The sequence below is a fragment of the Bombus pascuorum genome, chromosome 11 (genome assembly GCF_905332965.1).
Source record: "Bombus pascuorum chromosome 11, iyBomPasc1.1, whole genome shotgun sequence".
In the NCBI taxonomy this organism is placed as follows: domain Eukaryota; kingdom Metazoa; phylum Arthropoda; class Insecta; order Hymenoptera; family Apidae; genus Bombus; species Bombus pascuorum.
In genome coordinates this window covers 597,244-608,401 of record NC_083498.1, presented here as the reverse complement: position 1 = coordinate 608,401, position 11,158 = coordinate 597,244, and the positions used below count along the sequence as shown (strand labels likewise).

Genomic DNA, 11,158 nt, shown 5'->3' with positions numbered 1-11,158 from the left:
GAATTACATCAAATTTATGGAGTATGCGATTTAGTCGGATGTTACTCTTTTTAATTATAATTTTGAGACTTTTATCGAAACCCTTAATAATTACGCTAAATATATCTAAATTCAATTTACAGTGCAAATATTTTTAACGATAATGATATCTTTAATATGCCAATTTACACATTAATCTGGTTTTCAGGATAATATGGTTGAAGAGATCAATTTATCTACCGAACAGGCAAAAGATGATTCACCACAACCACCACCAAGTACTCCAACAAAGGCACAAAAGCTACCATCGCCATCTTCTATGGTAACTCCTAAAGCAGTAAGAAATAGTCTGGCTAAATCTCCTGAAACAGTACAACCAAGAAAAAGTTCATCGCCTCTTGAAACTATAGAGGTAGAAGATGGGAACAAACAGGATTCAAGTTCAGAAGATAAAAACGTAATAAAAAGCAGAGCGGCGGGATCCCCCATAAATTTAGATTCTGTCAACAATCCTCAGTTAAAGAGCCCGGGAAATAGAACAGCGAAATTGCCTATTTCCCCACGTACTCCTAATCATTCTGAACTAAAAATGTCCGAAGAGAAGACAGTAAAATCATCGGTTTCTTCGCGTCCTTCTAACTCTCGTTTGAAGAGCTCAGAAGAAAATACAGTGAAATCACCTAATTACTCGCGTCCTCCTAGCAGTTCTTCGTTAAAATCTTCAGAAGACAGAGCAGTGAAGTCACCTACTTCCCCGCGCCCTCCTAGTAGTTCTTCCTTAAAGTCGCCAGAAGACAGAGCAGTGAAATCACCTACTTTCCCGCGCCCTCCTAGTAGTTCTTCGTTAAAATCTTCAGAAGACAGAGCAGTGAAATCACCTACTTCCCCGCGCCCTCCTAGTAGTTCTTCGTTAAAATCTTCAGAAGACAGAGCAGTGAAATCACCTACTTCCCCGCGCCCTCCTAGTAGTTCTTCGTTAAAATCTCCAGAAGACAGAGCAATGAAATCTCCTACTTCGCCACGTCCTAGCAGTTCTTCGTTGAAATCTGCAGAAGACAGAGCAGTGAAATCACCTACTTCCCCGCGCCCTCCTAGTAATTCTTCGTTAAAATCTCCAGAAGACAGAGCAATGAAATCTCCTACTTCGCCACGTCCTAGCAGTTCTTCGTTGAAATCTGCAGAAGACAGAGCAACGAGATCTGTTACTTCTCCGCGCCCTCCTAGTAGTTCTTCCTTAAAATCGCCAGAAGACAGAGCAATGGAATCTATTATTTCTCCACGTCCTTCCAGCGGTACTTCGGTAAAAAGTCTAGAAGACAAAGCAATGAAATCTCCTAATTCTCCACGTCCTCCTAACAGTCTTCGATTGAAGAGTCCAGACAAATCTTCCTCTCATATGTCTAGAAAAGTATCGCCAAAGGAATTACGACTTCCGAAATTGGCACCCTCTCCTATCCCACAAGAAACTGCTATAGTTTCTGAAATTAATACTAAAATTAGTTTACCGAAATTAACAGAACGTGTTACACATTAAATCAGTGTTTCATATATTTCAAAATAAATTTATTTGTTATCGAGATCTTTCAGGAGAAGAAGTTTCCTCGAACTATGAATGATTGCTTGTGTACATTGAACCTAGCAAACCAATCGATATGAACGAAATATTAAGTCAATAAATATGCGCTTTTTGATTAATGACTTTATATTATTTTGATGTAGAACTCTTTTGAGTAGCTGTAATATAAATTATTGAAAGCGAAAGCGATGAAGTAAAAGAGAAAGCTTGAAGTACATATTTCTAATTCTAGGTACTTCTTTCTAATAAACACAGTACTATTTTAATGTCACATCTTTTATTACAAAGGTGGTATTTTGAAGAAGATCGAGAAATGTAATATTTACAGCACTTAATATCGTAAATAAAATTTTGCAGATTATAATACGAATAAAAAATATTTATATATTATCAAGAATATCTGTATTGTTATGAAGAATAATAATAATTAAAGGTATAACAATTTTTAAAGTAACGTAGACATAATAAAGTATGTATAAATGATTTTTAATGTACATATCAAAATATATCTTTGTTTAAAAAGAACGCGTTCAGTATATCGGAATTAAAAATACAGCTTAATATAAGATTCCAAAAATATATGATTTTAACAATTATATTATTGGCAGTTTTACATTGTATGAAGAATTACAAAACACATAGTAACTTAGGAAATAATATATCTAGATCAAGTTTTCTTTGGCAGTGGTGGTGGAACTAATGTAACTCCAGTAAAATAAGGATGGCTCAACCCTTTCTTTGCTGTTATCCTCTGATTAGGGTCATAAGTCAAAAGTTTCTGTTAAAATATGTAATATTAAAACTAACATAAGAAGATTCAATATTTATTATTAGTTCATATCAAAGCGAATCTTACCAAAAGTAAATCTTTGGCATCGGAATCAAAGGAAGGTACAACTTCGTCTAGAGGTCGAGGTTCCCACCTTGGAAACATTGATGTGTAATCACGTAACTGTGATACTCCTGGCCAAATATTCTCATCAGGTGTACCTAATGTACGGAATATCCTGAAAAGTTGATCTATTTCTGAATCGCCTGGGAATAAAGCTCTTCTAGTTGCCTGCAAGAATAATGCAACTGTTTTGAAAAAGTAAACTCATTATTAAGTCTTCTGACGGCGCGTCGTGCCGATGTCCGGTCGGAACTGTTTAATAAATGACACTTCTCTTTTATACAGAATTATTATATTATTAGAGCTATCATTACCATTTCTGCAAATATACAACCTAGACTCCAAACATCTACTGCATTGGAATACAATTTAGTTCCTAAAAGTATTTCTGGTGCTCGATACCAAAGGGTTACTATTTCATGAGTATATGTTCGAACTGGAACACCAAATGTTCTGGCTAATCCAAAATCTGCTAATTTTATGTGGCCTTCCCGATCTATCAACAGATTCTGTGGTTTTAGATCTCTATGTAAAATGCAATGTAGATGGCAGAAGGAAATTGCTTTCAATAATTGATACAAATAACTCTGTAAACATAAGAGACCTGTCTTTGAACAATGCATGCATTTATTTTCAACTGTAATTTTTTTTGCGCAATACCTTGACAAGAGCTTGATCTAATCCTCCTTTCACAGAATCTAATAACTTCTTTAAATCTTGTTGTAAAAATTCAAAAACAAGATAAAGGTGATTGTCACCATCTACCACATCAAATAATTGAACGATATTTGGATGTGTAAGTTCTCTTAATAATGATATTTCCCGAATAGCGGTGGATGGGACACCCTCACTTTCCCTGATGTAAATTAACATTACATTATTAGTTACATATATTGATCACCAATGATAGATTATAATATTGAATTATCCTTTTCCTTCAAAAAATTATAATAAATACATTTATTTACAGATAAAGCAATTAATAAAGATGTGTAAGTGAGTTTCAATAAATCTAAATAATAAGTGCAGTATGTAAATTGTGTAATTAGTATAAAATTATAAACTTGTATAAAAATAGGTGTCATTAAAAAACAAATACACAGAAGAAAATCCCATTTAAGTATATGGTAAACAAATTAAAGGGTTTAAAATTAAAAACCAGCTGAGCATGACACAATGGGACAAGCTGAATAATGTGGTGCTACGAAAATTTAGTATAACGTGGCCCCTGCAGATTCAGCTGACCCCAATGTGTAAGTTAGCAGATGTGTTAGCAATGCATATAAGCAAAAGCTTAACCAATATGGTATTTTATCTCGCTATCTCCAGAAGTTATTTATGTAGTTAAATCAAAATGATTGCATAACAATAATTCTGTAACCATAGATACGTGCAAATTACTTAAATGTGTGCAGGATAAACAAACTATTAATTCTACAAAAATATATCTTCATTCTGAAGAAACATATGATTTCAATTCAATAACAATTTTTGGGTTATATAGTATAATCTATTACCTAAGGTACCAGATCATTTGAATATATATTTGAAGTATATAATATCCAGAACACTGAAAAAGCAAAACAATACTATTTTCTTATTATGAGATAAAAAATTTGTATAATATTAGTAGTTAAAATAATTGTTTTCTTTTATAAATATTAGATGTATATTTATTAAACATATATACAAGTAATATATACATTGACCATTCAATCAAAAAACTGATTGAAAAATTATTTTGCTACAAGTATGAAAATTAGGAATATTTATTAGTTATATACTAGTTATTCTATACTGACAAAGAAAAAATAATATCAGTAGGTATCCGCCTAGATTAGAAACATAGACTCTATAAATAGTTTAATAAATTTCGAAATATATATCGTGCAGATTCTAGTAACTTAAATTGTTATTAAAAGTATTATATGTCCATTTTGCGGTTAATGTAGTATGCTAACAATACAACACCCGGCAAAGGTATACATTAAATTAAGGATTCCAGATTTTTATATATAAATATTACAATCGACGTACGTCTCAAGACGAATTTTTTTAAGTGCCACCAGCTTTCCAGTTAACTTATCTTTGGCTTTATAAACCACCCCATAGGTCCCTTCCCCTATTTTTTCAATCTTGACGAAGTTGTCCATAACCTCAACGTCACGTTCGACGTTGTCACTACTGTTTTGACACTCCGTCGTAATTGCCGATTTTTTATCACCGTTCCGATATTTTTCGAAATTTTATATCGATGGAAGTCGACAGACAACAACAAAACTTTTTAGTAGCCGTTTTATTAAAATTCTTTGTTTATCAACACCAATAACCCACTTGACATGCGTGCTTCAAAGTAGCCATTTTTATTAAAATTTAGAACAATCGATTCGAGGAATCGATAGAATTACACGATTGATCGCTTTATTAAATAATCATTAATGTAACAGGTAAACGAACGTAATAATACACACAATTAGTTCAGTTTAATTCATTTAATTGCGTAATTATATAGAACATGATTAAAATTAAATATATTTACTAAACATTTCAATAAAATGTAACTAAAATAATCATTGACCGTAGACAATTTTACTTGCAAGTTTTATATATATTTATTTAAAGAAAGAACATTACAAGATGTTATAATAACAATAACTAATCAATACCAGAAGTGTGATAATTAAAACTCTTCGAAATTAATCGCAGCATATAATTTGTTATGTTTGTAAATATTCCTATCGATTAAAAAATATTTAAATCGAACGAAACATTTAAAATTAATGTTAAGTTAGTGTTAAATCAATGTTCTTCCGGTACATATCGTTTATGTATTTTTATATCATATTCGTATTAATACTAACATAAATATACCTTTCTTCAAAAGAAATGTATTCAATTAATGTTTTTGTAGTTTTAAACATATTTATATCATAGTTTTAATCATAATTAATATATAGAAAAACATAATATGTAACTACATTAGTTAATTACCTATTAACTTAAGATAGTAAAATATGTATGTGTCTATATCTTTAATTCATGCTCTTATCAATCTGTGCTTTCGCTATAAATTATCTTAGGATTTCTAACGAAATTTAAAAACACCGTATCATGCGAATTGCGTTTTCGCTTTCGAAATAATTACATATATGAATTATATCATTGCATATATTATTTATTTTGAGATATATGTGTTTATTTATACTCACTAATATGATATTCCACACATAGAAAAATTATCTGACGAATGTTAAGTATATATTATAATTAATTCATAGTTACAATTATTAATTTATATAAAAATAAAAGAATGTAATAATTGGAATGTTAGAATAATGTTTTTATTAAATCTTCGCTGCATAATTCTTTTCACTAAATTGTTCCTCAATTTTTTAAATAATTCAATTTACTACTTGAAAAATTCATGCATTGTTATCATGTTAATTCTTATTTAAATTAAAAAAATGTTACTACTTACACAAAACAAATCAAATGTGAATATGCACAATCTAAGCATTTATTTTAATAAGATATTTATTTTAATAAGATATTTATTGTATAATGCAATATATAATTAACATTCCAAGTATAATAGATAATTACGATTGTTTTTTATTTAAAATTTAAATTAATTATAAAATTAAATAAATTCACGTAAACATTGAACATTTCAAGCTTCTAAGCATAATTTGTTAAAATAATGATATTTTATCTTTAGGTAGGATAATTCAAAAGCTTTAATTGCAATATTTTTTAGACACATTATACATAACATTTAGGAATACAGTTTAATAGATCTTTATAATGAAAGAAGTAAGTATAAAAATTAGAGGAAGCAGATTATAAATTAAAAATTGGTAATAAAGTGATTTTGAAATTATTATTACACATACGGCAGTATTATGATAATATCTCAAGATTAAAGAATTCTAATTAATTATCACGTTATACTTTATTGTAGGATTAATGTTTGATTCATTAGCGAAATATATTAACTATTAATACTCAATAATACACAATGAATGTATTCTTTCATTATATTTTGATAAAAGATAATTTGATCTAAATTTGTCCGATTAGTTCAAGAAAGAAATATTTATTTTGAAAACTTCACAAATTAAATAAGTTGCGAATGTATATTGCATTGCTAATGCAAAAATATAAATTTGAAAAATATTTATGGATATTATAAAGATATTGGAAATCAAAATAGAAAAAGTTTCTACTAAATTAGAAGAATTTATGTAAATATATAAATATTATATAGATATAACATAAAAGGATATACGTTTTCTAGAGCATACCTGAAATCATTTCTTATACAAGCTTTGTTAACAGAAAATAAAAATTTGATAATGAGAATTAGTGAATCATATTATAAATTATGCTGCGTAAATAAACAAAGTTTTATAGAAACGCGCTTGCACAAACGTATCTAAATATTAAACTACAAGGCGCATTGAGGCTTAGTACGATTGTTCTAAATGGATGACTAGATCACACATTTTAACTATTAGTTATCTATCCGTTCTAAAAATCTATAACTGTTTCATTTGTGCTGTTGCGTTTTTTCCCTGTTGAGCGTTATAAACTGCAGTGAAATACTAACAGTTTCTCAAGAATTATATGCAAGTAATATATGCAAGATGGTATTTGTACTATGAAATAAGAATTATATCTTGGCTATTAAATAATCTAATATTTCTAAATGCAAATCAAAGCGATCAAAACTTTGATTACAACTCATTCACCTATTACTTATTAGAATCTAGTTTTAATTTGGAAAAATATTTGTATTTAAATGATATAAACTATGTTGAAAAAAAAAATATAACAGTATATTAAGGAAAAACAGCTTTTGAATGTTGATATAGTTGATTTCTGTAACGTTTTGCCAAGAAAGCTGCAATCACCTGGAAATGAAATGTACATGGTTTACACCACAAACCAATCGAATTAATTTTTAAATTTAGTAAGACTAGTACATATATTGAATTACATAAATGCAATATGATGGTATGTTACACATAAAATGTGGCTGATAAAAAATATTCTCCTAAAAGTTGATATATAAAATAGAAAATCACAACATGAAACCACCCACCATCTATTAGGAGGATCATATGAGGTGACAGAGGACATGGCGATGGTGTTAGACTAGAGGAAAGCGCTAGGATTAGCTCGTGGATCTTTCTGATTCCTGTATCGCACGGTCAACCAAACACCAACAAACTGCAATGGGTTCACAGGTTAACGCTTACTAAGTAAATCACTGTTATCTCTAACAGAGTGAAACAATTGAACAAATGTAATGCTTTTAAGCATTTAACATTGCATTTTTTAAGTGAACACATATCAAATACATATAATATATAAAATAACTCATAAATTCTTACCTCTGTAAAACTGAAGAACAATCCTATGCTGCCACATAATTTAAAGGCATAATCAATCGTAGATTGTAATTTTTGCATACAAGATGGACATTCACAATCACTATTTGTAGAATATTGACAACAATATTTCTAAAAGATTAAAACATTATTACATGTTATTAAAATTAAATTTATTTGCTGTGTGTTAAATTATACTTACAATTTTGCAAGATTCAATAAATGGATCTGAATTATTCATATATGCGATTTCAGTGCCATTGAAACCACAGCATTTGAAAGTTTCTTGAACCTTATCTATTAATTCATTTGCATGCTTCCAACCCTAAAATTAATAAACTAAATATTTTTCCTACTATCAAAAATAACTATGTATATAAAATATTACCTGTTCTGCTAATTGTTCTTGTTGTTTGGTATTAACAGCAAGGCAAGCACACGCGATACTAAATTGGATTAAAAACAGTAGAAACAAAATAAGCATGTACTATAAGGATGTTATTAAGGATCATAATAGGAATATATACACAATGTTTTTTACATAAATAAATATATATGATAATACCAACAAGTATGATATTACTTACATATTGTAAATCTATAAAAGGATACAAAGAATAATAGAACTTGATGATGTTTAACAGCACCAATCAGTCCAAGGATAGAAATTAGAATCAAAATAACACCACATGCTAAAATACCTCCAATTATAGGAAGGTTTGTGACTAATGCAGAAGCTCTTCCATATACAGCTACACCGATTAAAATAAATGCAACAACCTAAAATATTAAGATATAATTTTCAGAATTTGTAAAATTAAAAAATGTGTTAGAAAACATTTAAATGTCAGAATTTAATATCATGTAAATTCATAATTTTTAACATTCTGTGTATGCATTCATTATGATTATTATCACATTTTTTGCAGTTACATTAATTATTAAAATAATTGGGTGTTGCTATGTGCATATAATGATATTAAAATATTTAATTTTCCATATAGAAGTGCTCTCTATAAAATTTTATTATATTTATTTAATTAGCAATACATGGCAATTTTTTCATAATGATGGCAATTAAAATATTATTTCATAGCGCGCATATTATAGAATTTGATAAAATATCCGAGGCTGAAAATAAAATAAGATTGAAACAAAATGTATTTGTTCAAAAGTTTGGTGGTGTACGTAGACTTGTTTCCGGAAATTCTGCTTACGATATAAAGGATGTTTAAAGCCGTCAAAGCATTTTTAGAGCACGTAAAACCACCGCACATCTTCGTATACGGCCTTTGTTCCCTTTGGTGTAGTCACCCGTGAGGATTCGTTGAGTCGTTGAATCACTGTATTTGAAGAATTTGAATACTTTATTGTTAATACCACGGATTAGTAAGAAAATCGCATTTGAGTTAACTGGTACAATGAAAAAATACCTCACTACCCTTTCGCTGAAGACAGACAATTTACGACTGCTAGCACTGCAACGGCTCGAATACATTGGAACGAGTTCGATCTCTCGACGTCGCAGCGTCGGGCGCGAAATTTCAGAAACAGATTCTTCGCGCCTGATAAACACATTCATCACACATATTTCTTTATAAATGCACTATAATATGTGTTAATCTGTATTAGTTTATTTATACAAAAGAAAAAGGTAGAGGATATAATAGAATGAATTACGTTTTCATAATTTTAAGGTTCAAGTAATATGTAATTCTAAAATGTATATTGAAAAAATAAAAGTAATTTTTTTTAATAAATATAAATTGATAAAGCTTTGATAGGCTTTAAATTAGGATGCTTAATAATTTATATGAATGTGTTTGTCCTTATCGAATAACTACGTTTTGTAATTGCTAAGGTAAGTTAAAATTCGACGTAGAATGTTCTTTACATTTCTAAAGAGTAGTTCGTTTCCATGACACAAAAATATAGCTATCATAAATGTATCACGATAACATGTGCAAAGATTAAATATTCTTCACACGGAGTTCAAATTAAACGTCAGAGATAACATATGTATGTATGTTTATTTGCTCGTTATATATAAGACTTTTATAAAATATTTGGAAGATATTTGAGTTACTACCGTTCGAACGTTCAGTATCATAAATTTTAAACATCACAATGAAATACATTTGTCGTTTGTTTGTCGTGCTTTCAAATTTCAAAATGAACAAAATGGAAAATTCGCATATTTATAAGATATAATTGCAACTATTTAAAAAACAATTATATTGTTAATACATAATGTAATAAATTATGTGTATAATATAATGAACTAATAAATATTTGTAACAATAATTTTAAGAGTGTATTAACTGACAACGAAAAATGACGTATTTCTTTTAAGTACTTAATTTGTACTCATTTTAAAATATTAGTTTGTTTCGATTCATATTACCTTGAGTAACGTATAAATCGTTTCAATTGTATAAAATTTACTTTGTGTATTTTACTTTTGCTGATATATGGTATCTTATGAAGAATTTCATCATGAAAATCGTACTCTCGTAAAACTGTTCGACAAGATTTGGACGATGTCTGTCAAAACAGTTAGAAATCATCTTTGCGAGTTTTAAAGAGGAAATACTTGGATTCTGTTCTTATTTTTTCCACAGCAACCTTCGTTTTTTACAATGACTCAGCTTCTTCGAATAACTCGTGAGAATTTAATTTTTAATAGCATTTCTCTGCTTTTTGTTCCTCCGATAAGAGATACTATAATGAAATACGAATTTAGATATTCTAGGAAACTATATAATTTATATATTCTATTTCGTTACTATAACCTTTCACTTATGTATATTTCATATTGTTCTCATCTTTTCGACACATATTTTGCAAATGAAGTACCCTGATGGTACGTAATCCTGTCTAACAGATAGCTGCTACGCTTCGGCTATTTTTAATACATTGAACATATAAACTATGAATGTTTCATAATTACTAGATTCGTTATCAGTCTTGTTTAATCTTTATATTTGCAATCTTGATGCTTGTATTCGACAGTAAATACAGTTTACATTGTAATTTTTAGATTACTATGTTCTCTAATATCTTTGTTTCTTCTTTCTCTAATATTGCTAATAGTATTTCACATTATATCGTGTTCTCAATTACACAATTTAGTAAGCATAATAAGTTTATATCTATAAATGGACTATTTGTGTCTATAAATGGACGGCTACTTCTCACAGAAATGGTATTATTAAAATTTCATACTATGAAAGTGCTGTGTATACGATGTGTAGTTTCATCAATGCAATGAAAGTCAGTGGAACGTCAGGACGGTCGATGCTTAAAGTAGAACACTGT

The 11,158-nt window shown here is 29.0% G+C and overlaps 3 protein-coding genes across 4 annotated transcripts in view; 1 reads left to right on the top strand and 2 right to left on the bottom strand.

The window, feature by feature from the left end:
* LOC132911678 (serine/arginine repetitive matrix protein 2) overlaps positions 1-1,734 on the top strand; it is a 34,173-nt gene extending 32,439 nt beyond the window's left edge. Inside the window, exon 10 of the mRNA XM_060968458.1 lies at positions 188-1,734. Within this exon, the coding sequence (XP_060824441.1) occupies positions 188-1,513 (1,326 nt within the window). The 3' untranslated portion in view covers positions 1,514-1,734. The remainder of the gene's footprint in view (positions 1-187) is intronic.
* A 405-nt stretch (positions 1,735-2,139) lies between these two features.
* LOC132911700 (cyclin-dependent kinase 2-like) lies at positions 2,140-4,835 on the bottom strand. The gene is made up of 5 exons (XM_060968546.1): positions 4,485-4,835; positions 3,108-3,303; positions 2,762-3,034; positions 2,412-2,615; positions 2,140-2,333 (listed from the first exon to the last, which is right to left on the bottom strand). The coding sequence occupies exons 1-5, from the start codon at positions 4,598-4,600 to the stop codon at positions 2,223-2,225; spliced, it is 900 nt and encodes a 299-aa protein (XP_060824529.1). The 5' UTR covers positions 4,601-4,835; the 3' UTR covers positions 2,140-2,222.
* A 1,974-nt stretch (positions 4,836-6,809) lies between these two features.
* On the bottom strand, positions 6,810-9,403 carry LOC132911707 (tetraspanin-13). 2 transcript variants are annotated; one of them, XR_009659063.1, is made up of 8 exons: positions 9,274-9,403; positions 9,058-9,183; positions 8,453-8,620; positions 8,229-8,327; positions 8,043-8,165; positions 7,844-7,972; positions 7,552-7,679; positions 6,810-7,360 (listed from the first exon to the last, which is right to left on the bottom strand). XR_009659063.1 is itself a non-coding variant. In XM_060968562.1 (7 exons), exons 2-7 carry the CDS (start codon positions 9,115-9,117, stop codon positions 7,289-7,291), a joined length of 651 nt encoding a protein of 216 aa, XP_060824545.1. In that variant the 5' UTR covers positions 9,118-9,183; positions 9,274-9,403; the 3' UTR covers positions 6,810-7,288. The 2 variants fall into 2 exon arrangements, 1 of the variants encoding a protein (XP_060824545.1); XM_060968562.1 differs by lacking the exon at positions 7,552-7,679.
* Between the last annotated feature and the right edge of the window lie 1,755 nt (positions 9,404-11,158).

What these genes read in the sequence shown, in the direction of transcription:
- LOC132911707 (XM_060968562.1), bottom strand. Translation starts at nt 9,117, where the DNA reads ATGTGCGGTGGTTTTACGTGCTCTAAAAATGCTTTGACGGCTTTAAAC. An exon ending in CTTTAAACATCCTTTATATC is followed by an intron (nt 8,621 to 9,057) that starts GTAAGCAGAATT and finishes TTAATATTTTAG; the next exon opens with GTTGTTGCATTTATTTTAAT. An exon ending in TGTTCTTCAGTTTTACAGAG is followed by an intron (nt 7,361 to 7,843) that starts GTAAGAATTTAT and finishes TTTCATTTCCAG; the next exon opens with GTGATTGCAGCTTTCTTGGC.
- LOC132911700 (XM_060968546.1), bottom strand. Translation starts at nt 4,600, where the DNA reads ATGGACAACTTCGTCAAGATTGAAAAAATAGGGGAAGGGACCTATGGG. An exon ending in GTTGTATATTTGCAGAAATG is followed by an intron (nt 2,616 to 2,761) that starts GTAATGATAGCT and finishes TTATTCTTGCAG; the next exon opens with GCAACTAGAAGAGCTTTATT. An exon ending in ATGCCAAAGATTTACTTTTG is followed by an intron (nt 2,334 to 2,411) that starts GTAAGATTCGCT and finishes ATATTTTAACAG; the next exon opens with AAACTTTTGACTTATGACCC.